Source organism: Benincasa hispida, chromosome 2, assembly GCF_027475165.1.
Source record: "Benincasa hispida cultivar pf3 chromosome 2, pf3_genome.v1.1, whole genome shotgun sequence".
In the NCBI taxonomy this organism is placed as follows: domain Eukaryota; kingdom Viridiplantae; phylum Streptophyta; class Magnoliopsida; order Cucurbitales; family Cucurbitaceae; genus Benincasa; species Benincasa hispida.
Window position 1 is genome coordinate 35,956,864 of NC_143479.1, and position 26,834 is coordinate 35,983,697.

General features: G+C 35.5%; 1 protein-coding gene across 11 annotated transcripts in view; it reads left to right on the forward strand.

The window, feature by feature from the left end:
- Positions 1-4,649: 4,649 nt before the first annotated feature.
- The window catches only part of LOC120071234 (U11/U12 small nuclear ribonucleoprotein), a 65,311-nt gene continuing 43,126 nt past the window's right edge, over positions 4,650-26,834 (forward strand). Inside the window, exons 1-7 of one of the 11 annotated variants that reach the window (XM_090311010.1) lie at positions 4,650-6,071; positions 6,823-6,937; positions 7,310-7,417; positions 7,675-8,459; positions 8,553-9,485; positions 12,507-12,661; positions 18,518-18,808. In XM_090311010.1, coding sequence (XP_090167136.1) covers positions 4,705-6,071; positions 6,823-6,937; positions 7,310-7,417; positions 7,675-8,376 — 2,292 coding nt within the window. In that variant the 5' untranslated portion in view covers positions 4,650-4,704 and the 3' untranslated portion in view covers positions 8,377-8,459; positions 8,553-9,485; positions 12,507-12,661; positions 18,518-18,808. Of the gene's footprint in view, positions 6,072-6,822; positions 6,938-7,309; positions 7,418-7,674; positions 8,460-8,552; positions 9,486-9,724; positions 11,965-12,506; positions 17,691-18,517; positions 18,809-23,858; positions 24,139-26,834 lie in introns of those variants that run through there. The other 10 variants (XM_090311015.1, XM_090311011.1, XM_090311013.1 and 7 more) reach the window with 10 other exon arrangements.

Genomic DNA, 26,834 nt, shown 5'->3' on the forward strand with positions numbered 1-26,834 from the left:
TCATTACACTATATCTTTTCAACTTTTCTACTCTTATACTTTTCTAAAAAAAAAACATGTTTTGTTAAAATTATGTGACTCTCTCACTATTTTTTTACAACAATTGAGGCACAAGATTGCGAAGGTGTTACATGAAGAAGCATTTTATCTTACTCCGTCACCGGAATCCAACAAAGACAGATCGCCGCAAAGAAGGATGCATCAATACACAATGCGGGCGACAGTGAAAATTTGGGGGTTGTATACTTCCTTCACTTTATTTCAAATTTTGCGCTATGACATCGCATTTTAGTTTTAAAAGTTTTATCACCACATCCTCTTTGATTACTGCAATCATTTGACATGGATAAATCTAGTAAGTCGCCGCATGTTGTTTCTTTGCCAAGTATGATTTCAATGATGAAAAACATGCTTCTATTTCTTTCGTATATACTAGAGTCAACTTAACTTTAAGATAGTCACCTCATGAAATATTACTAGAAGTTAGGGGTTTGCTAGCTTTCTTTCAAACTCTTTTTACGAAGCTTTCTAAGAACATCACATGATTTATCTCAATCTTTTGGCAATGAGGACATTGTCGCATTCTAAATTTGGGGGTGAGGTATTTATTTTCGACCTTGTTATTTTGAAAAAAAAAAAGAAGGAAAAATTTTGAGAAAAACAACTCCATTGTCAATGCAATGAGAAACCTATGTTGATAAGAGTTAAGTTGTGAAAGGCACTTACCCGTAGTTGGATGTCCGCATGAAACACGTGGGGGCAAGCCAAAACGAAAGTAAGTCACCAGATCAATGCATAAATAAATGACCGCAACTTCACTGCCAAATAGGTATGAGTTTAGTCTGAGGAAGAGCGCATTACTCGTAGTTGGATGTCCGCATGACACACGTGGGGGCAAGCCAAAACGAAGGCAAGACACTTGGATCAGCGCAAGGTCAGAAAAAAAAAATAATAATGGCAAGAAATATGCAAGGACAAAATCATTTGACACCCCGGTGAAATTTTTTTAATTTTTTTTCTTCTTTTTGAAATAAATCATGCGATGTTCCGGAAGTCAGTAAAGTCCTTTTGAAAGATAAGCTTGCGGTTCCTGGGTCTTAGAAATATTTTAAGAAGAGATTTAAAAAACACTTAAGGGAATTTTGGTATATAGGAATTGAATGAAGTATCCTTGAGAAATCTAGGAAAAGAACATTGCGGTCGACTTGCTAAAGGAAATCTTTAGCTTATGCTTAAAGACAAGCATTGTTTAAATTTGGGGGTGTGATAACGGGCAGAAATGCACGTTATCATAGTGCTAAGTTCTTAAACAATGCTAGCTTGCATTGATAAAACATGATAAATTGTGTCCATTAAGCACCAAATTCATAATATTGTGGTCGTATGCATTCATCGCATAGGAACAATTGATTTTTGTATTTTTATGCAGAATATGCGATGATGCAAGGCGGAAATTGCGATCACAGGAAATCACTGGTCGAGCGCAGCATTACCGCAAGGCTTTGCGGTGATCGTGTTCACAAACATTTGCTCGAGAAGGATATCCGTAACTTGGTCGGCGCAACATAGTGGGCACATCTGGGTGAAAGGCTTAATTAATCACGATGGGACAGAAAGCTGATGACAGTCGAATCCAAATTAAGTTGATAACCGCTAATGATAACAAGTACATTCAGCTTTTCGGTGACAAATATTCGGCGCATCAGTCAAGGAATTAAAGCCGTCCCATTTGTGCAATCATGAGAGAGAAGCTGCCGTTCACCCTGGAAGTTCTATAAATATCAAAGGCATCCTTCAGAAAAAGGGTTCCATTAGTTCACAAGTCTGTTCTTAGATTTTTCTTTTATTTTAAGGCGGACGCGAGAAGGGAAGGTTGTGCTGATAGATCGTTCCGGTAAGCTTGGGAGAGCGTCGGAAGCTTCAAGGACAGAGAGAGGGCCGACACCTGCGGAAGCAGGAACATCTTTGGAACCGAATAGAGATTCACAGTGTAAAAGCCTCAATTAGCAAGGAATTACTACCGGGCTCTCTACCTTTAACTTCCATTATTATTTTGTACTCAAACTCATTTATAAAAATGAAATTGACTTCTCTATATTTGTTCACTCTTTGTTATTCACGCATGAGTAGCTAAATCTGTTGAATGGGTTGAGAAGCATTTAGCTAGCATAACTAGGGATTCTTCATTCTATGCGATTATTTTGTATTATGTATGCTTCATTCATCCATTAGAGATACTCAAGAGAATAGTCTAAGGATAGGATCTAAGCTTGGGAAGGTCAGGTCAGAATCTAAGCTCGGGAGAGTCAGATTAGAACGCATAATCAAGAGATAGAAGCTTAGGAATAAGCACTATTTGCTATTAACGCATCACATGCATCCTAGAGATAGGATATAATTGTATGCGGTCACCTTGCCTTTATGTATTTTGCATCATCGCATAGGGAAAGAGTAGAAACTTAGGAATAAGCTCTATGGACACTTTTGCATTCAACACATGCGTCCTAGATTTAGGAGCATCGCATTTGCATTGGAAAATGACTTGCTGTGCGTAGGTGTAGCATGATCGTATAGTCTGACGTATTCCTAAGTAACGCTAGCTAAAGACCTTCTCAACCTATTCATCCGCATACTCAGTGCATCTATCACACAACTGACTTTTCTCAAATCCGTCGCATTTGTTTATCTTTTATTAACGCAATCAACAACAAACCAACAATTAATTGAGTTACCGGTTACCGCAAAGTTTTCTAAAATTTACCACTGCAACCTGATTTCACAAGTCCCTGAGTTCGACCCTGGACTTACTAGGAAACTCAGTGGAGCTTACACTTGGATTCCGCTGAGGAAACTTGAGTGCTCTACGCAATTTCACCATCGCATAACATCTATAATTTCACTTCATAAAATCAAGCATCAGTTATGGAAATAGTTTTTCCAAAATATACAAACTAGTTTTGGGGATAGAGAATATTTAGTCATTGTCTCTTATTGACATTTGAGCATTCCAAAGGGTGTCTTAAGTGTGTTTAGCAATGTTGAGTACTATGTGTGCATTCAGCATGGTTTGCAAAATTTGAAGAAGTCGTCAAAGATCTTTTGATTGGCCAGTTTTACTTTAGTTGTGCTAAATCTTACACTCTTGATGACTTCGAGTTTAATATGAGTTATATGGAGTCAATTTCCCTAAATATTTGAAGTTACCTTATTAATGTACGATTTGAGAAGTGTTCTCGTGCATATTCTCGAAGAAGGTATGAAATGATGACAACAAACCCTTTAAAGTGCGTAAGTTCTGTTTTGAAAGAGAATAGAAACTTACCTGTTGCAAGTTTACTTGACACAATTAGAGATTTATTGCAAAAATGGTTTCTTGATCGAAGGAAAGCTAGTTTGTCAATGAAAACAATTTTGACTCGTTGGGCTGAGAATATATTATGCAACAAACATGAAAAATCAAGACGTTTTATGGTAAGAGTTATTTATTCTTTTTCATTTTTGTTGTTTTTAGATATATAAAATTGATAGGAGAATGATAGTCAGTGATAGATTTCTATCACTGTTTATATTTGGTATGTTTGTGATGTGCTGATTTATTGTTCCATTTTTATTTATTAGGTTCATCCTATTAACAACGTTGAAGACTCAATAATGGATGGTGACAAACAATTACTATTAAAGCTTAATTTGGGATCTTGCAGCTGTCAAGTATGGAATTTTGATGAAATTCCATGCTCTCATGCGCTTGTTGTTCTTCGACTGCTTAACATGGATACTTATTTTTGTGTATTTGATTATTATTATTCAAGCATGTTGTCATTGACATATATGGGTTAGGTTCGACCCATTGGAGTCCATTCAAATTGGAGAGTTTTAGATGATGAAATTATAGCATTACCTCTTATTTTTAAACATTCAGCAGGAAGACCAAAAAACAAAGGATCCTATCCGTAGGTCAAGTTAAAAGTAGTTCATTAAGATGTAGTCGTTGTCATTGTAAATGTCACAATTCTAGAACTTGCAAACCTTGGCAAATTAATCAATGATGTAATCATTATAATTGTATTCAAATTTGAAAATAACAGATTCAATGAAAACAGAGTTATATTTCATGCTTTCATATATATGTTTAGTAGCAAAAAAAAAAAAAAGTTCCAATTTAAATAAGTGTTCAAATGTTGTTTGATAATATGTTTATAAACTATAAAAGTAGTGTAGTTACCAACTAATATTAGTTGACAATAAACTATTATTGATTTATTTATGAATAGGATATAGGCTAAAAATTTAAATAATTATTATTTTGTAATATCATATAATTATAATACATATATTTTTTTTAAAAATGAATTGAATTTATAACTTAACATATTATATTTTTAAATATTTTTATCTTTATTCAATACAATTTTATATTTTCAACTTTAAAATTCAAAATCTGGATACGATAAAAAAGTTTATTTTCATAATTTGGATCACAAAATTCAATTTATTTTAAAAATCATAATGCAAACGGTCAACAAAATACATATTCGTGGAAAATCGAAAAATATAAAACAGAATTTGAATTTTCCACGCTAAACTATTTTTTTTTTTTTTTTTTTTTTGGGGTTAAATTATGGAAGTATGGACATTATAAAAGCTTTTTCAAAGCAAGAGCAACTGCCATGTTCCACTGTTTTCGCTCCACCAGTGAAATTCAGAATGAGAGCCATGAATCCTTCTCCATTTCCTAACCAAACTTTCCCCAGTTTGCTTCCTTCAAACCCTAACCCTAATTTTCATATCCCTGATTCTTCACATTTCCAACCTCAAAATCCTCCTCTCGACTTGTTTTCTTCCCTTTCCTCTCTCAAAAACCTCATCAATGTTGCCAACCAAACCCTTCAATCTCTCTCCTACCTCACCCTCACCCCAACCCCATCTCACTACGGCAACGATTCCTATCTCGTTCAGTGCCATTTTGATCGGCGCCACCGTGTGCCCCCTCATTCTCTCTTCCGCCACTCCCTCATCTGCCCTTCCGCTTCCCTGCCACGTATCGACCCGACCCAACTCCTCCAATCCTTGCATTACCCTCAAACGCTTCTTCATTCATCTCGTCAATTGGTTAATGAGAAACGCTTCTCTCAAATGCTCCCGGATTCGGATGCCGACCTTTGCTTTTCTCTCAATGATTTTACTGATGCCACTTCCAATTTCTTCTATCTTGATTGTCCTAGCGTTGTTGCCTCGTCTAACCTGGATGAAATCTCCAAAGTTTTCACTCTTCCCCGTATTTTGGCTGTTCATTGCGCTAATTTTATTGGTAATGACCATCCAGAGATGAAGAGTACGTTGAAGGGGTTACGAATACTTCCCTCTGACTTGTGGGTTCTTAGAAGTGAGGTAGAAGCGTGGGACGAATACCCCAATATGTACTCATTTGTTGTGCTTCGGTCCATATTGGGCTCAGAGATGGCCATGGACAGCCATTTGATGACATGGATCATTGCAAATTCGCCTCGGTATGGTGCTGTTCTTGATGTTGCTATGAGGGATCATGTATTTTTGCTGTTTAGGTTGTGTTTTATGGCAATCTATAAGGAAGCTTTGGGATTTCAAATTGCGTTGGAAAATGGAAATGGAATGGAGGGTGGATCAGGGAATAGCTGTTTTAACTGTCCGATTTTGATTCAAGTATTAATGTGGCTAGCATCGCAGCTTTCCGTGTTGTATGGGGAAACAAATGGGAAATTCTTTGCTATTCACATGCTTAGACAATGTATACTAGATGCTGCATTGCGGCTGTTGCTTTTACCATCGGAACAAAAGCCAGTGGAGAGTCTGACTTTAGGAGAGGGTTCTCATAATCTGGAAACTAGTTGTAGTGACACACAGAGTGTGAAGTTGAATGAATTGGATCAGAAAGTTGTAAATAATGGCAATGTTACAGGAGAAGAAACGGTCAATTGTAGGGAGATTCTTGTGTCCCAAGTGGCTGCAGCCGTTGCAGCATTGCATGAGCGTTTTCTACTTGAAGAAAAGATCAAAACCTTACGCTTTTCTCATCTACAAACTAAATATCAGCGGTATGCTACTTCTCCAATTTCTAGTTCTGTTTCTCGTTTGGTTACTAGTTTTGATCAAGTTGATGTTTTCCTTAGTGTTGTGATTGTGGTATTCATGTATTCAGCAAATTTATGGTTGTGCTCTTTTTGAGAAGAAAAATAATTGTTAGGCCACTGTAAAGGTAATGGGTTTAAAGTCCATTGTGGTCTCCTACCTAGGATGTTAAAATTTTGGCAAGGGTTCCTGTGATGTGCATGCAAGTTTGTCTAGAGTTTCTTAGAAATTGAGAGAAAAAAGATGACCAAAGTGATTCTAGAGTCTCTGTCTTTGGAGCATAATACAGATAAAGAAAACTACAGGGGAGAAAAGCGAGGCAGCCTCCTGAAGATCTTAATTCTTTTAAGATCTTCTTTTTAAAGTAAACAAAACTTTTTCCTGTTAAAAAAATGCAGACAACTTTTGATTGAAGTATTGAAATTAATTCACCTCAATCAAATTAATAAAGGTTTGAGAAATCACCTGAATCTGTAGAGTCTCCATTGCATTCTTTATACAGATGTTTTGTGTTTATGAGAACAAAGAAAGAAAATTGGTGCTTTGACCTTCCTCAGCTTAATAAAGGTTAAAGAAATTACCTGAATCTTTAGAGTCTCCATCTTGCACCACTTGTCTTCGATTTCATCGAAAGGATATTTGTAAAAAGAAAAGAGGATCTCACTTTTCAAGTGGGTGATTTTTGGAAACAGACTAATCCTTTCTTATCTCTTTTAGGGTTTCTGAGTATAACTATATCTCTCAAAGAGCTTGTGAAGAACGTAAAAGACGTTGCAACTATAGACCTATAATTGAGCATGATGGACTCCCAAAGCAGCAGTTTCATAATGAGGTATTTCTGAACTCTTTACTAGTCTGGTTATTAATTATGCAGTTGATGATTTCTCTGCCTATCAATTTTCTGTATTCATTTATTGATGATTTTAAATCTCACGGATTCTTCCTGTTGACTGCTCTGAATTGGGACAACATGTGCAATAGAAGATAAGAATTTGTAGATTCTCTAATATGAGCTTATGAGATGGAAGTTTTGTCATTCTTTTCTTGCATTTTATGCACCTCCTTAGTCCTTAGTCCTTCTATATTATTTTATATAAAAAAGAATAAACCTCCTTTAGCAATAAATGATGAAGCAGTAGCTGGCCAACTGCTTAATGTCCAGTTACCCATGATGTTTCCTGTCTGTTTGTTTTATAAAAAGCAGGATACAAACAAGACCAAAACAAGGGAGGAACTCTTGGCTGAAGAAAGGGATTATAAACGTCGAAGAATGTCATACCGTGGAAAGAAGGCAAAGCGATCAACTTTACAGGTAGACAAGCACCTTGTTAGATCTATCCATTGCAGGATGATTCTTATAGTTCCAACATTGTTTTTGTTATCTCTCTATTCTCTAAAGCTATTGGCCTAGGGTCTAACTCTGTATGGCATGGCAATTTTCTTATAATCTTTTATGGAAAAATATGAGATTATATATGTTGTCTGGCTTCTGCTTCAACTTTTGCCACCGGTTTTTCTGTTAGATAGTATCCTCTCTCAAGTTCTTGCTAATTTTACTTTTCATGGAAGGTTACAAGGGATATTATTGAGGAATACATGGAGGAGATTATGAAAGCTGGAGGAATTGGGTGCTTTGTGAAGGGACCTGAAGAGAGAGGGACAAAATCTGAACAACCCACTGATCATAACATTACAAGAAATATTATTGCTGATGGGCACACAAAAGGAAGCAACGACTCACATGGAGATGCAAGACTTAGCTCAAGTCATTCCAAGAAGCAGTCTAACTATGATAGTGGATACTCATTTTCGGAGAAGCCACAAAAAGATCATTATGGGCACAATGGCTCTCCAGAAGATGAAAGGAAAAGTTCCAATAAGGACAAATATGATCGAGATCACCATCATAGGTTCTCAGATCGAAGCAGTAGTCCTAGCCAGTCACACAAATGGAAGAGATATCCAAGTGATCGAGATGATGAGGTGCTAGCAGAAACCAGGCATCATGAAACTAGAAAGCTGTCTTCTAGCAGCTCTAATTATCATGGTTTTAGATCATCTTCATCCTCTAGATCTGGGGGTGGTTCAAGTGCAAGGAAGGATGGTCATAAGTTGAGAGCCAGTGATAGTCGGAAAAGGAACATGGCTGATAATCACAGTTCAGAACATTTGGTGTTTAATTCATTTAATGATAGGTATACCCCTTCTGAATGTCATGACAAATTGGAAGATGATTACTCCACTGCCAGCAGATTATCTAGATCTCGATGAACTTTAATGTGATGATCCTTGAATGATGAGGCTGTGCCGCATATGGTGCCATACTTTTTAACCTAGCAAATATCTAGCTCGTGGTAAGTGTTGCTTATGTGCTACATCCCAAACATCTTTAACTGTGAATTCTACTACAGTTTTTTCTTTAACATGTTTTATTCACAACCTTGCAGCATGAGGTTATCTAGCTTCAGAAATTTTATCCTCACGTGTATCCTCCATAGTATCCTTGAAGTTTATCCCATTTTCTTATACGTTAAATCTTGTCAAAATCTCTATTCTTTCATTGTATTTTCTCTTTTCCAGAGAGATCTGCTATTAACACATTGTTGCACTTGCATTATTTGATTCGCGTCATCAAATATCAAAAATGCCAATTTTACATCATCTTTTTCTGTTCTGGGGTTGTCTGATATTTCTGGATTACAAAGGCAGATTAATGAAGTCGTCAGAAAAATGATTCATAAATCAGTTGGTTATGGTTATGGTTGTGGAATTACCATGTCATCAATTGTTTCTATTTTTACTCTTGTTTGCTAGGGTTTCCACTACGGGAAATATTTTGGTGTTGCATCACTTGTCCTTTTCCTCTTCTTTTCAGTTGTAGTTGGAGTTGGTCATTCAAAATCTTACGAGGAAAATATAAAAATGATGCACTAAAATGTTTTGTAGATGTTAGGCATTGCCAAATGATTACTCGGCAATATCATTGAGTAGGGTAAAGTTGTTTCCAGTCTATTTCTAGTGAGATGAAGAGAAGTAGTCTAAGCCTGGGAGAGCTTCAATATGCATAATGATGATTTCACTTCAAAAACTTATTCATTATGGAATGGTATGGACGATTAATCTAGCATCTTAACAAACATTTTAGGCTACTACACTCACTACTAGATTTCAATCTTATTCCTGATGTTCCATTAGTTCTAACTTTTGCCTTACTTTTAGTGTTCTAATCAACAGCCCCCCACTATATCATTTAAGTGTGAAGGCAGTCTGCAAATGAACTTGATCAGAGAGACCTACAACCGATGGAGTTTCAGATCATCTGTTGCAGGTTGCTCCATCCTATATTGGAGTCTTCTGTATGTACTTGCGGATGCTAGAAGGTATGAATTTTGGCTTCTTGGTATGTCTTTCAATTTCCATTTACTACACTGTCTTTTCCCTTTTTGGCTTCCCATGAGAAAATTAGATAGAAATATAACATTGTTGGAAAAGTTGGAAAGAAGTGGTTGGAGAATCTTTTTTTGGAAGCCCTTATATGAAAGGGGATCGTTTTATCATTTTGTATGAGTAGGTTTTTAGAATAACATCGTGATAGCATATTACTTGTACTTTTCTCTAGGTGACGAGACATGGCAATGCGTGAATTAAGAGCAAGAGATTTGCGAAATTAATTAACAAAGGAATTTTCAGAAATTACTATTACTATTTTTGACCTAGGAAGTTATTGGATTTGCTAAACCGACTCTTAAAAAACAATTTTTTTTAACATTTATTTATTTTTATATTGAATGCCCTTTATATTATAAAAAAGGAAAAATTGCATAAATCACCAAAATATTGGTATTGGTATAATCACACTTTGCTTAACTTTTCGACTTTCAATTTGATCAATTAATGGTTGTAATTCCTTTTCATTTTTTTTAAAAAATTAACCTTTATTACTTTAATCATGATGGGGCACCTTAAAATTCAAAATATAAAAATAAAGATTATCCATCATCTCACCTCCCTTCCTCTCTCCTCTTTCTTCTCCATCTCCATCTTCCTCCCAAAGAAAAACGGAGAAACATTAGATACAAATAAACTAAATTTGGAGAAAAAAAAACAATATTCAACTAAAGCCAACTCCTCGATAACCTTCCACCATCAACCTCATTGCCATTCTCCTTTGCTTAACTTCCATCGTAAAAATTCGTCTCCACAACTAGAGATGTCTAATTTCTTCACGAGGACAGGACCTCGTGGGGCCCTGCCCTCGAAAGGGGTAGGGATTCCCTGATTAGGCGGGGAATGGTGCAAAAAATTTCTCGTGAGTTAAATGGGGACCATTCCCCGTCCTCGCCCCATTCCCCTTCCTTATCCTGATTAGCTTCTACATATTTATTTAGTATAGTTATTTAACATTATGTTATTATTATTATTTTATAAATATTACATTTAAATTTCAAAGTTGGTTATTTATTGAAAAAGATAATGAATATGTTTAAATTGAATATTTAAATTTAGATTATATATATGAATAATTTGATTTATATTTATTTATTTTTACTAAAAAAAAAATTATTTTTTAGGTCAAAATTGAAGTAATTTATCTTTAAGTTTAAATTATCATATAAAACTATTAGTGATAAAGTAAATTATTTAATTAAAATTTGTTCATGTTAGTGATTTAAATTAATTGGCTTTTTACAAATAAATAAATAAATAAATAAAGTAATGGGGAAAAATTTTCTGTAGGGACCCCTGCGAACTCCCTATGGGAAATCTTGTGATTCCCATGGGGAATTTAATGGGGACGGGGAATGAAATGGGGAGCGGGGAATGATGTCCCTAGCCCTGCCTCGTCTCGTGGACATCTCTATCCACAACTTCGATCCATTCATAATGAAAGCCCTAACCAACTCCAGAATTAGAATTGCAATGAGTGTAGTTAACAGCGACATTCTTGCCCTAGCCTTCAATTGGAATTTCACTGTGCAATGGATCAACACGAACATTAAACATTACTATTCGACTAGCAATATCGTTGGAAATGAGGTCTTGTTGTTGATGAATTAGAATTTATAGAAAGTGGTGAATGTGATGAATTTTGGTGGGAAGGTGAAGGTGTCAACGGTGCATTCTATGGGGGTGTTGAGTCAGTCAGATCCACCGTCGTCGAGGAGGATTAATCCAGTATTTGAAGAAACGATGAAAGCGATGAATTTTTGAAAGAAAGGTGAAGGGAGGAGAGAGGAGAAGAGGAGAGGGAAAGTGAAAGTGATGTGAGATGGGTGAGAATCTTTATTTTTATTTTTCTAATTTTAAAATGCTCCATCATAATTAAAGTTACAAAGGTTAATTAAAAAAAAAAAAAAAAAAAACTAGTCGCAAGCATTAACAAACTACAATATCATCAATGCTGAATTTAATTCTCATCAATTCCCTTTACCTAAACATACCTGACTTGATATCAATTTCAACCCAACTTCAGTTTAAAATCTTGGTCTAACACCACATCAAACATGAAGGATCTAAGTTAATCTCAGATGATTGACTTCCCATCCATGTCGATCTTCACGAGTAGCATTGTTTGATGCTGCGACACACCTTGACATTCTTAGCTCAACTATATTTGTCATCTTTCTACTTTTAGGTTATTATGAATGAACCTTCAGCCACCCTTGTCGATTCCTACACCATTTTGCACAATTTCTCTTGTAATTTATAACATTGGTGGAGGGGTTAGATCTAATTTCGATATGATTGGTGAAGGCAAGTGTTCTAACTTGGGGTAGGGTAGAATCCAAATGCTAATTTTGTGAGGAATATTTTAAATTTGTAGTTCACTAAATTAATTCTTCTTTATTTCTTAGTTAATCCCTTTAGCTTGATTTCGTTGATTGATTTGACGCATTAATTGTGAATTCTTGTCTAATTGCTAAAACTTGACGCATTGTTGTCTACCCATTTTTTTTTCTTTTTATAAATTTGTTATATGGTTTCGCAAATTTGAAGTTTTGTAAGGTTTTTTGTTCAATTTTCTTTCTGATGTATTCATATACCAACATTTAATATTCTCCCTTAATTATCCATTTTAAATTTATACTTTCCTATAACAAGTTTTCATTGCAATTATTCCATACATATTTTATTGATCTAATTTTGAAAATATAAAACTTAACCAATAAATATAATGTTTCATAATTATTTCTCAATTCAGTTTTTAATTTAATTGATTTTTTTAAAAAATTATTTGGCATATTCTCCATCTATAACTTCTATTCTCCTATTTTCGTATTCTTGCTATTATCAGTTATACCCAAGTTTTGACAACCCCTAATTACCGACAATGGTCATCAGTTTGATAATGCAACATTTCATAAATTGTGCTGAACTCAGCGTTAAACATTGCTTTTCAGTTCCAGTCCATCTAAACACTAATGGATAGGTAGAGGTTGCCGATAAAATCATCCAGCGAAATCATAAAGTTAAGTTGGAAGGACTAAAAGGGTTATGGCTGGAGAGTTGTCAAATGTGTTGTGAGCCTACTAGACGACATCACAAACTTCTATTGGTGAGACTCCTTTTTCACTTGCATTTGGGTAGAAGTCGTAGTGTTGGTAGAGATCAGAATTTCTTCACCTAGGGTCAAACAATTCGATCTAGTTGAGAATGACGAGGCACTTTGGCTAAACCTAGATTTTTTGGAAGAACACCTTGAGATTGTGCATCTTTGACTTGCAGAGTATAAAAATTGGGTTGCTCGGTATTACAACTCCTATGTGTGTAAGTGGAGCTTTAGAGTAGGTGACTTAATTTTTAGGTGGGTCATGCCTATCACCAAGTATTCTAGCAGTGGAGTCTTAGGATCAAATTGGGAGGATCCTTATTAAGTGGTAAAGGTTCTTCGACCTATAACCTATAGTTTGGTCGACTTGAGTGGGAAAAGTTTGCCTCATCTATGAAATATTGAACATCTGAAATTTTATTTTCATTAGATTTCTTTTTATATTTTTATAATGAATGTTTTGTATTTTTTGGCTTTGCTTCAAATTTGTAACGGGAATTTCATAGTTTCTTTTCATTCAAGCAATAAGAATTATCTTTTTCAAATTTACAACGAGCATTTTGTCTTCTAACTTACACAAGTAACGACTTTCTCTCATTAGTAAAATTAATTGTGCATGAGTTGAGGGCAAAGGTACTAATTTTGTCAACGTAAAGGCTAAAACTACAAGTTTAAATAGGTTGAGTTGTAGGCTTGAGTTGCAAGCAAAGGCAAGCTACAAGTTTAAATAGACAAAAGCTAAAGTTGTAAGTTTTAATAGGTCAAGCTGCAAGCTCGAGCTGCAAGTAAAAATTGGATACAAAATTCAATAAACAAATTGATATTGCAAGCTACATTAGATCAAGCTGCAGCTTGAGCCGCGAGCAAGTGTTACATGCTAATAATGAGTTTATAAAAATAAACAACACAAACAACTAACAAAAATTTTGAGAAATTTTAAACATTATTCATTTATATGCTTATTATCATCAAGTTTAGCCAAGGTTTTTGAGTTATAGGAAAGTCAGGGACGCCTTGAGGAAATGTGTTGGTGAAGTTTGAGATGTCATGCTAAGGGGCAGTTGGTAGAGGTTGGCTCATAAAAACACCCATGCTATCAAGACTTCGATTTTCGTCATCTAACCAAACATTGACCTTAGATTGAGCGAAGTTGAGATCAATGTTGGAATTTTAGTAATGCGTACAGCCAATGTGACTCTATACTAGAGATAGTCATCCTCCATTTAGTTGTATGCTTCTGTAGAAGCCCTCAACCCAATATTTGGCATCTGATAACTTAGTTCAAGCATCTTGTAGTTCAGCCTTAGCAATTGGTAACTTCTTCTCCAATTGGCTTACTGACACCTAGGAGGCATCATAGAGAGATTGAAGAGTTATCGGAGATTTGTGAGAATTAGCAAGCTTAGTGGACACCTCGCATATAGAGTTGAAATTCGATCAAAATCTTCTCGAGGAATTGAATTTTGCTTGAGAAGTTCCATCTTCCCGCACAATCTCACATGATTTTGCTTATAATATTCCACATCAACATCTCATAAGATACCTGAAGAAAAGAAATAGGAAAGATGAAAATACATATATAGGTTGAAAAACGCAAATATATGATTTGGTAGAGTCCCTTACCATGCAAAGGTTTTGCCGGGCTTGTGAAATACTCGATCATGGGTTGAGATTTTTTCGTTCAAACACAACCATTGGGCCATAGCCTGAGACAAAGAATGCAACCTTGTCACTCTTGGATTCATATTATTCCATCTCTCTGCACAATTTCAAAAAAAGAAAAAGAAGGAAAAAATGATACAAAACGGTCAAAACCAGTATGGATTGCGAAGTTGAGTTCAAATGTACAAAGCAATTCTTGTTGAACCAAGCTCGCTCCGTAATGGAGCAGATTGTCACTGAATCTCGAAAGATGGAAACTGTGCTGGTCAAGGTGGGCTTGCAGTCGACTTACAAAGCAAAAAAAAAAAAAAGAAAAAAAAAGAATAAGATGTAAAAGCTAGTCCCATTCGAGCGAACACGTGAGAAACTTACTAAAGTCCGGAACTCGGTCGGAACCAAGAAAGAGGGACCTTTATAGTCTTGTGCAAGGCAATAACCACTAACGAAAAACCATTGCTCTTTCCACCTCTTTATAGTAGTGGGGCGTGAAACGATAGAATTTCTTTTGTGAATACTAACATAATAGGAATCAGATGGGGATTTTTTGAGAGCATGAAGGGATAAATTCTTCCATTGAAATACGATTTGAGTTTCCTAATTGAAGTGAAAGAATGTAACAACCTAAGAGCACACAATAAGAGTTGGGAAATAGTTGAAAAGGTACTATGTTTACATAAGTTAAAAACTGATGAATAAAAGGGTGGAGTGGGAGCCTAACTCTGTAAGTGAATATTGTGGGTAAACAGCTACACCTAAATGTGAGTTAGATGACTCATTGCAGGAGGAGGGATTTTCATCCGAACGAAATCGAGAATCCTAAATTTCTTTCTAAGAGAATTTAAAATATTTATGGTTAATGGAGTCGAGGAAGGAACTTGAGGAATTAAATCGTTATTACGGAACCCTCGCTCTCTCTGGATACGATTTCATGGCCTTTGGTTGGGAAAATCAACTTCGTCAAAGTCGGTTGACACATCGAACCCCATAATCTAAGGTTTAGATGTTCTTCATGAACAAAGATAAGTTAGATGAGAAATTACCTTGAGAAAGATGGAAGAAAGGTGAAAAGTGAGATATGGTGAAATTTAATGGCAAGGTGAATCCTTTTTATAAGATAACTCTACATGTAAAATGATTTTTTTTTTTTTTTACCAGTGTAACAATCCAAAATTTTAGGAAATTGTATTTAATTGTCTTGCATTATTCAGGATTGTTTTCAGATGTTAAAGATTTAGAATTTGTTTATTTTGAGGGAAATCAATTCGAATTAAACTTGGTAAGATATATGGATTTAATTCAATTGGTGGATGTTTATTTGGAATTGAAGAGTTGGGTTTAGATGGTTTTACTTGGATTAATGGTTGAGATTTAATTTCTTTTAGAAATTTTATTTGTTTGGGTTTGAAGTGATGGAAATGAAGGGTTAAAGATGAATATTTATATATATACATATTTGTTTAGGAAAAGGAAATATATATATATATATATATATTCATTCTTTATTGGGCAATTAGGATTCGTTTGGAGTTATGTGGATTGGTTATAAGTAGGTTTGGGTGGTCTCTTTATGCATGAAAAAAAGAAAAAAAAAGAGAGAAGTTATTTTCCCTCCTTACCACGTGCTGTCAAAAATATAATTGTTTATAATACAAGTGATAGATATCAAATTCCTCATCATAAGAGGTACATACAAAACATTTTTAAGTACTAGATATCTATTTTCAAAAAACAACTTTAGATCTCCCATTGTTCAGTTGAGACAACCTTTCCTGTTCCAACTTTGATGGTTATCTCACCTTATTCAAGCTTTTTCCAAGGACTAGTTTCCTGAAACGAGAAACAAATATGATTAGTGGCTCCTGAATCTAGTATCCAGGTTGAAGTATCATATTCCACTAAACATGTTTCAACGACCAGTAAATATTTACCTTGTATCGTTTTCTCAGCTTTTTTCTCTGCAAGGTACTTCGAACTTCGAGCAATTTCTCATCCAATGCCCGTTTTGGTTATAGTGGAAACATTTTCCTTTATCTGCATCCTTCTTTTCCTTTCTTATCTTGGGAGCCTGTCCTTTCCCCTTCTTTTCTATTTGAGCTTTAGAGGGTCCAACTTTGTTTTTAGAGGACGATCCTCTTATAAATTTTTTTCTTAGTGGTAGCAACATTTGCTTCCACTTCCTTCCCCTTATCTAAAGTAAGGTTTTGGAATCGCTGGAGCTCGTTAAGAAGGGTAGTGAGGTTAAATTCTATCTTATTTAAAGACGCATTTGTCTCAAAAGGTATAAAACTCTTTGGAAGAGATTGTAAGATAAAACTAACCTGATTAGCCTCATCAATGGGTTTGCCATTTACTTCAGCGATATTGAAGTGCATTATCATGTCCAGGACATGTTCTCAGTGGTACTTAAGGAGACTGTGAAGGGTTGTCGCACTGCTGATTAGTTAAGATGGACACATAATATATCTGTAGTGAGGAGAGTTCAACTGTCGATCTTTAGTGGAGTGCCTGGTAGTTAACGGATGGTGGATACCGTGACTAAAGAGTTTAGTCAGTTATTCACGCACCGTTGGAGCTTTGGATCTACAGGTCCATGAGGTCCCCTTGGTAGCTTAGAATCATGTTGAAGGATCAAGTTCTTGGTGTTGATTTGAAATGTTCAAATTGACAAGAGGTATTTTGATTATATATGATATAATCGGTATGATGTATAAGATACATCTAGTGGAGGATTAATGTAAATGAAATTTACATTAAGTACCATGGAATAGAAAAAGAATTGTGGTTTTTATGTTTCATGAGATGAAATATTAAAACTATAGGTTATAAATATAGTATGATAAATTGGTTATCATTTATATTTATAATAATATTAATTATTAGATAATTAATATATTTTTTCTTTTAAATAACCAAATGTAGTGGGTGGTTATTGATCATGATAACCGTGAGTTTAAAAGGAAATCGGTTTCCTATTTTGAAAAAGATTTTTTTCACAAAAGTGTTGAAAAGATTTTGAGTTTTCTCTCCGACGAAAAGAAATTCATGGAAGTCGTTAAGTAAATACAGATTTACTAAACGACGGCTGGGCAGGTAAACGATCGTGCAGGTGCTAGCTAAACGATCGTGCAATGTGTTGGATCGATATGGCAACCCTAGAGGGGGTGAATAGGGTTTAATTAAACTTTTTTTTCTAAATTAACCCAATTAAACTAATTAATACACTTTTTATAAATAATAAGAAAAATTCAATTTATGCAACAAATAAGATGAAAAAAATGTGATAATTTAATTCTATCAAATTTTAGCAAATAAATAAGAACAAACTAAAACATAAAATAAATTGCTTAAATTAATTGCAAAAATAAAAAGAAAAGAGTTAGAGAAGAAGACACCGTAATTTTTATAGTGGTTTGGTCAAACTCGACCTACTCCACTCCCCAAGCGCCTCTTGAGAATTTGAATAAAATATTTTCGACTCTTTCCACGGATTAGAGTCCAACCGTTACACCATCGCTCCTTTTACGGGTTCAAGAGCAAACCCGATCCTTTCCACTGTTTAGGATCAAACCGTTACAAATGTTGGAATTTTTGAAGAATTTAATACAACTCTCACTAGAGTGGATTTACAAGTTTAAGCACTCAACAAGTTTATCCTCACAGTACAATAACACTCTCTCAAGAATAAGATGAAGAGAAAAGAATTGGGAACTTAGAAAGAGCAACAATGGAACTTTTGAGTTTTGGAGGATTATGAAATGTAAAATTTGTTGAGGAAGATGGTTTAAATAGAGATGGAAAAATTTTTAGAAACCACAATTAATTTGAACCATTGGATTTTGGAAAAGAAAAATCAATGGTGGAAATTTTAAACTAAACTAGTCGTTAGATACAAACAAAATATAACATTAAATTCCTTTTATTTTGAAATTCATTTTCTTTTTAAAATTAATCCAAAAAATAAAAAAACATACCATGTATCAAAAACTAGCCGTTAGACACAAACATAAAATAATATTAAATTTATTTTTCTTTTAATTTTTTAATTTCAATTTTTTTTTTTAAAATTTTAAATCAATCCAAAAATCAAAAGTCCATATTTTAATCTCTTAATGATTCATCATTCAACCAATATGCTACCACATGTCTACATGCAAATGGTCTGATTATGCCATGTCATCCACCACGGTATTTTCTCTATAGATTTTTTTCGGTCGTATTGTTCGAGCATTCGAGGTTGTTGTGTTCGAACGTTCGTGAGCAAGGAGCGTGGAGACGAGTTTACAAATGTTTGTAGCTTTTGCCTTGTTCATTTGTAGTTGTTCATACTGTAATTTCTATATTGATACATAGCTGTTATGTTTATTTACGACTGTAATTGTAATGTTCATTCATGATTGTAATTTGGAATGATCTTTTTTCCGCTACTCATGGAAATCTTGAGTTCGATTTCCTTCAATTGGTATTAGAGCCAGATTGTTCTGATATTCCAAATTACAACTCTTTTTTGAACTCATTTTATAGTCGCGGTGGGTTTCTGCATTTGTGGTTAATGTTTTCTGCATTTGTGGTTGAGTTTATTAATGATTCGGGTTTAATTGCCTTTTTGTTAAAGCATTCTATCATTACAAAGTGTTAATTTGTAAGGGACCTTGTGTTTATGGGCGAAATTAACTTTGCATTCGAGTCTGTAATTCAAAGAGTTTGAGTTAGTCGAGTCGTTCGTGATGAAGCTTCGAAGCATGGAGATGCGATTCTCAACGGAGAAGAAGACCAAGTGTTGGTCGTATCATGTAGCCTCAGGTAAACGATTGTTGGGATTTAACTAAGCGATCGTTTGGATTTTTCTAGACGATCGTGTAGCATTTTCTAAATGATCGCTTAGCTAATGCTAAGCGATGGGGTAAATCGTTTACTCTATTGCGTAGTGTTGGTTGCCCGATCGCATAGGAGCTAGAGGTAGACGTTCGTAGTGGGAGCATGTGATGCTCGTCGTTTAGTAAAAGGCGCGCGCTAGATGATCGTGTAGTTAGCAAGCTTCATCACTTAGTTACTACCTACACGATCACGCGTATGCGATACGGAGACACTAGCTAAGCGATTGCTTAGGCGATGGTGCTTCGTGACATCGTAGTTGTTTAGACGATCGTGGAAGGCAGGCGTTATGGGAGCGTGCTAAGCAATCGTGTACTTCAGGCTTCACCACTTTGTAAAAGGTACGCGATCATGTAGTAATAGCTAAATGATTGTTTAGATTTTTCTAAACGATCGTGTAGTAAATATTAAACAATTGTTTAGCTCTGGGAGCGCTGATAAGCAATAGAGTAAAGCGTTTGTTTTATCGTGTAGACGATCGCGGGGTGCTTAGTACACGATGGTTGGAGATGGGATGCTTTACCCGAGTGGTTCAAGACCCGATTCGCCTGTTTGAACTGGAGACTCCTTGTCTTTGTGATAGTTAGCTTTGCTTTTGTGATTTTAAGGCAATTTTACTCGGTTCATCAACATTGGTTTATTATACATGTGATGTATGATGCTTATATGACAAAGTGTTTGACATATAGTTAAAACCCACCTTAGGTTGTGCAATTATTCATGTATCATGTATTATAAATGTTATAATCGAGCATGAAGAAATTACTTGAAAGCATGCGCATGCATCATAAAATATAAAAGTTATATTTTGCATGTAGTGAGCATTATCATGCATCATCCTTTTATTATAAATGTTATAGTTTAAGGGTGAATGGAAACATGTTTTCCTTGTTTCATTGCTGTTTTGTATAAGTGTTATATAAAAGAAGTAGAAATGAATGGATAATGCATTGGGCATGACACTTAAGCTGTTTATAAGCATTATGAATGCCTTGCATGTGTTAGCTTCACATTGTGGTTGGTTCTCGGTATTATAAAGGAAATTAGATCTAAAATCAATAATAAAGAGTTGCATGCGAACTTAAGGTGAACTCAAGTTTTTTAAAAGGGTTTTAAAATTGGATAGAGATAGACCTAAGTTCAAGTTGTTCTAAAGAGTTTAGTAACCTAGATTAATCTTTTAAAATCGGTTTAATAGGATTAAATTGGTTGAAATAAAAGATTAAATTTTTTGTAAACCTATCTATAAGGGACCTTTTGTCTAAGGCGGGTTCTGGCTAGGTTGGAGTTCTTAAGTTGACGGAAACGTAACACCCATACCTGGGAACCTACCTGGAAAGGTGAATTAGATATATTTTCAACAAGCATTCGATGTTTTTGTTAAAGACTCCGTTAAAGAGTTTAATGGACGATGATCAAAAGTTGTTTCACTATCCAAGGTCAATGTTACTCTTGGGCAAACCTAAAAGTCACTGAGTTAAAATACTCAGCCGTGTTTTTTCTAAGTAAGTTAAACCCTAGGTTATAAAATACTCAGTGGGAGGAAGAGGCATATCTGATATGTCTATGATTTCACTCACGTTTCTCTGTGTATGTTCACATCGTGAGATTCATGTTTGGCCTCGTGGTGCCCTGGGAGTATCCCCCTTCATGGTGTTTGCATGAGTCAATATTAAGGTGAACGGAGAGAGTATTTATAGTAAGTGGGTGAAGCGTCTGTGTCAACACGTCTTATGGTCTCTATCATTGGATCACACCGTGAGATCATTCTGTACTCCCTCATATCTCCTTTGAACGTCCCCCTTCATATGGGTTTTGTGCAGTTGGTCAAGATCAAGGTGAACTCCAAAATTAGATAGGGTCAACTTAGGTTTTGTCCCAATCAGATTTTTTCCCTTCGGATTGGCTTTTTGGGGTGGATCTCTAGAGCTTAAAATGGCGGGTCACACTTACGGGAGATTGTTAAGTAAGTTAATGATCTCTTGGCCAAATCAATGATGGCTAGTCGTTATAAGAGCAAGAGTTGTTTTGGTATTAATGACTGGTTAAGAACTTCTCAATTCAGAAGATGGATAACTGATCTACCTTCGGCGGCTTTTGTCCTAAACCTTTGAAGTGTCATTGCGAAACTAGATATCACACGGGGTTCATATTAGTTTTGTTAAAACCTTATTGGATGTTATTTTGTTTTACAATGGGTATTTGCTTAAAGCCTAAAGTAGGTCAATGTGTTTGTTCTTTTCAACAACTAGTTAGTTTTTTTGTTTAAAGCTTTTAAAATGATCGATTACTTACAGTGGAAAGAATCGTGTGAAATGAATTTCATGGCAAACGACCTTGACCCACTACTCTCCAAAAGAGGAGACAAGACAGTAAATATACTATATTGGTCTTGGAGACGTGTCTGGTAGAGAATCATGATTCTGCCTGGATTCTTGATTCAGGTGCTACCAATCATGTCAGTTCCTCTTACTAAGGATTTAGTTCTTGGTAAACGTTGCCATAGGGAGAGATGACTCTTCGAGTCGGTACTGGTGAGGTTGTTTCAGTTGTTGCTGTAGGCAGGCTGAAGTTATTTGTTGACAAGAAACGTTATCTATTACTGGATAATGTTTTTGTAGTTCCTCATATTAAGAGGAACTTAATCTTGATTTCTTGTCTCATTGAACAAGGCTATACCGTTTTCTTTTCTGAGAATAAACTGTTTATTTTCAAGAATGGAATGGAGATTGGTTATGGTTCAGTGGAAAATAACTTATATGTACTAAGGCCGTTAGTCATAAAAGCCTTGTTTAACACTGAAATGTTCAGTACGACAACAATAGCTACAAGACCAAAGGTTTCTCCTAAGGAAAACGCCCATCTTTGGCATCTAAGGTTAAGTCACATCAACTTCAATAGGATTAAGAAGTTGGGGAAAAGTGGACTTCTAAAGAGTTTAGAAGAAAACTCCTTGCCGATTGGGCATCGACCTATACAATAGGTCTCCGCCATCTCCCATTTGCCCAATCGTGTACACGATCGGTGTTTCCTCCTTCGTTGCCTCATTCCAAGTCCGAATAAAGCCCACCCTCTAGAGTCTCACACCAAGAATATCAAGGTAGCCTTCTTGGTGGTGTCATACTCAACTCAACACTGTCAAGGTTCTGTGGAGGCCGTTCGTGTTCTTGCTGGGGTGTTCGTGACCGAGGCGATCGTAGAGGACGAGTATGCAGTGTTCGTGCCGTGGAGCGATCATGTTGTTCAAGCATTCGAGGTTGCTGTGTTCAAGCGTTCGTGAGCAAGAAGCGTGGAGACAAGTCTACAAATATTTGTAGCTTTTGCTTTATTCATTTGTAGTTGTTCATGTTATAATTTCTATATTGATTCATAGCTATTATGTGTTGTTTACGACTGTAATTGTAATGTTCATTCATTATTGTAATTTAGGATGATCTTTTTTCAATTGCTCATTGAAATCTCGAGTTCAATTGTAATTTGAAATGACTCAATCTTGAGTGTTTTGGGATGTCCTGCCTTTGAGGACGGTTCTTTGATTAGTATGGGTGAGAGTGGCCAGATTGCCTACTCAACATGCTTAACTTTTTGGGGACTTCTGATTTGGGAGCTGGGAACTCAGTTACACAAGATGGAATTCACTCCTTCCTCGAAGCAGGGATAAGTAGATAGACTGCTCCCTTAAGGGTTGATTCCTGAGCTTGAACATAGGCCACAACTTCTCTTTGGAAGAGAGGACTCAGTCATAGTAGGACTGATTTATGTTCATTAGAAAGATCAGTGGTATTTAAGGAATTAGATGTAACTACAGGGGGATAACGGTTATTGTCCGAACTGTACTTACGAGTGATCTGTGAAGGGTTGTCGCATTGTTGATTGATTAAGATGGACACATAATATATCTGTGGTAAGGAGAGTTCAACTGTCGGTCTTTAGTGGAGTGCCTGACAGTTAACGGATTGTGGATCCAGTGACTAACGAGTTTAGTCAGTTATTCACGTACCATTGGAGCTTCGAGCTACAAGTCCATAAAGTTCCCTTGATAGCTCAATGGATTCAAGTTGAGTATCAGTTCTTGGTGTTGATTTGAAATGTTCAAATTAAGAAGAGGTAATTCGATTATATATGATATGATCAGTGTGGTGTATGAGATACATCAAGTGGAGGGTTAATGTAAATGAGACTTACATTCAGTGCCATGAAATAGAAAAAGAGCTATGGTTTATATGTTTCATGAGATAAAATATTAAAACTATAGGTTATAAATATATTATGGTAAGTTAGTTATCATTTATATTTATAGTAATATTAATTATTGGACAATTATCTCTTTTTATAATAACCAATTGAGTGGGAGGTTATTTCTGGTTTCATGGTAACCGTGAGATAAAAGGAAAAATGTTTTTCCTAATTTTAGTAGTTGTTGATTTGAGATTTCCAATCTTGGAAGGTTCTCACGAAAAGGACTGTTAAGTAAATCAGATTTACTAAATGATAACTTGGAGAGACTAGACGATCATGGAGGTTTATACACGATAGACATTTGCTGAATAATTAGCTAAATGATCACATAACTTTAGGTAGCTTTTGATAAACGATTGAGCATCGACCTATATGATAGGTTTTATCATCTCTCACTTGCTCAATTATTTACACGATTGTTTTCCTCCAGTTTCTTCCTCTAACCAAGTCCACACAGAGCCCACACTTCTGATTCTTATATCGAGAATATCAAGGTAACCCTTTTGGTGGTGTCATACTCAACTCGACACAGTTGAGGTTCAGTGGAGGCCGTTCGTGGTGTTCGGGGTGTTCCTGACCTTTGTGATCGCTTTATTCAAGTTCGCTGTGATCGTGCAGTGTAGCGTTTGTGTTGTTTGAGCGTTCGTGGTTGCCACCTTGCTGTGAACAAGCGTTCGTGATCAAGGGATCTTGAAGATGAGTCTCCAAAGGTTTGTTAATTCCTTCTCTTGATCTTTAGAAAAGCACGCTGTAATTTCTTTGCGCATAGCTTATTGTTTCTATTTGAGACTATTATTGTTTATGTTCATATATGATTGAAATTTGGAAAGATCCTTCCGTTGCTCATGGAAATCATCGTGTCCGATTTTCTTCAATATCTTGAGAACATCTTGTCAATATAAGATGCTTGAGATAATGCTAGTGTTCTGTTCTTGTGATTTCGAACAATTTGGATTCCAAGAACATATTGGGTATCTCCTAAATATTTTATTTGAAATTGTGATGCTAGCCATCTCTTTACGTCCGCAAGGAACCCTGTCTCATTCCCAATGAGCAGGATATCATCAACATAATGTTGGATTTTATGTCCTAAAACTCGTAGTTTGTAAATTAATAAATATATTATGTTTTGTTTTTTCGATAAAGTTGTTATTGAAATTGTAATCTTGAATCCAACAAACTAAGGTTCTGAGGCTATTTAATGTAATTTGAACTTTATGTAGTGACATAAATGTGGATCCAGTTTAAATATATAGCCCAAATGGTCTATAGTATATGAATAAGGTTGGACGCCTTATTCTGGGGACACTATGGGATGCGGTCCACTTTGTAAATAGTACAAACGATGTGATCCTGAATCGTTCATATAGAGATATGTGAGTGGGGGTATCCTAGGCTAGAAGCGACTCGTTCGTATTGGGAACCACCACGTCAAGGCGATACTCTACCTCTGAGTTATATCCCTTTCCCTCCCTCTTTTTACATATAAGATTATCTCTTATCTTAAGATAGAAATCATAATACTCTATCTCTATTTTAGCATACTTACCTCTATTTGAGAGTTTTCATTCACTCAATGTACCTTCCACTATATTGAAGATCTTATAAAAGGTGTTTTTCTATCAATCTCATCGATCTCATAAGTATCATACCAAATCCCATCAATCGAATCGCTTTTTCGAGAAATACGAGACATCTAAGTCATACAAGTAAAGAGTAAGACTGAACCATGAAATAGTTACTTTTGACGTTCTAAATGCCGTTTTATGTATAAAACTGACTATTTCTTAATTGATGACCTAGGTAGCTTAATCTTAATCCTGAGCTAACTATGAACTCTTGTTCACTCGAAATTATTCTTAGATCTGCATAGGTGAGGGCAGCTTAATATTGCTGGCCCAATAGACCTCCCATTTCAGGGGTAAGATCGGGTGGATAGCTGGGAACATAGAGTGCAAGACGAAATTCACTCCTACCCGTTATAGGGATAGTAGATAGGTTGTTCCCTTTAGTACTGAATCCAGGTCTTGAACAAGGGGTCCCACCCTCTCCTTGGCCCGAAAGGGATTCAGTTTATAGGTTGGACCTTAAACCAATTGTTCATTAGAGGATCAGTGAAACTTAAGGAACAAGATGTAGTCTTGGAGGTAAAACGATTTTTATGACCCAACCGAGATTACGAACAACCTGTGAAGGATTAACTTACTCATCATGGTTATATCAAATATATCTATAGTGAGGGGAGTGCAACTACGAGACTTTAGTGGAATGACCCGTTAGTTAACGAATGTTGATTAGCTCCGTCTAAAGAGTTTAGCTAGCTAATCTTGGATCGTTGGAGCCCATGATCTATAGGTCCATTAGGTTCCCCTACTAGCTCATATGGAATAAACTTAGGAAAATATGATAGAATAATTTGAATTGTTCAAATTAGGTAGAGAGAGAGAAACCGACAAGTATATGTGATATAGTGGTCAGGACTTTTTTAGCTTAGAGATATAGCTTTAATATTTAAATGTGATTTAAATATCAAGAATATGAATATGTTCATATTCGGAAGCTCGAAAATGGTGGAAATGGTCAAAGTTGTAAAAAGACAAAGAGTTGACTTTTGACTTTGAAAAGTCAAAACTTTGACCGACCTTATATTCAAATGTGATTTGAATTTCGAGAAAATGAATGCAGATTCATGCTTGGGAGGTCAAAATTAGTCAATACGGAAAAAATCATAAAAAGTCAAAATGTTGACTTTTTGGTCAAAGTTTGACTTTGACCAAATGACTATTTTGCCCTTTGACTATAGTTAGTGGGAAAATCCAAACTTTTGTTGGATAATTCCAATAACAAAATAGTGGGCTAGGTGTTGGCTTATAGTGGAGACATTAAGCCCTCAAAGATAGTGGAATATAGGTGTTGGGTTTTTATGCATTTGGTTCATGCAATTGTTGCATGGATTTTTCTATAAATTGGGCTTTCATTTTGAATGAAAAGATTTTTTGCAATTTTGAAAATTGGTTTTCATATTTGGGCTGGAAAAATGACAACTTTGAAAAAAAAAAAGTAAAACCCAAACCTACCCAAATTCCATCTTATTTTCCATCTCTTTTCTCTCTCTCGGTTTTCTTCATCCACCAGGTCCCACAACTCTGTTCTGAGTCTAGGGATAGTAGGTCAACTCTAGTGGTGGTCCGAAAGAGTTTGGGTCAAGATTCAATGAGGAAAAGCGATTTTCGAGAGCTTCAAATGTAGTATCCTACACTTTTAATTCACTGATTTTTCCTTCAATTGCATGCTATTTTCCTTTAATTTAGAAGCAATTAGATTGTAATTAAGTCCCAATTTCGCTACGTATGTCTCGTATTCCATCACATAAAGGACCAAGAAAGCTACAGTCTTGTTGATTATC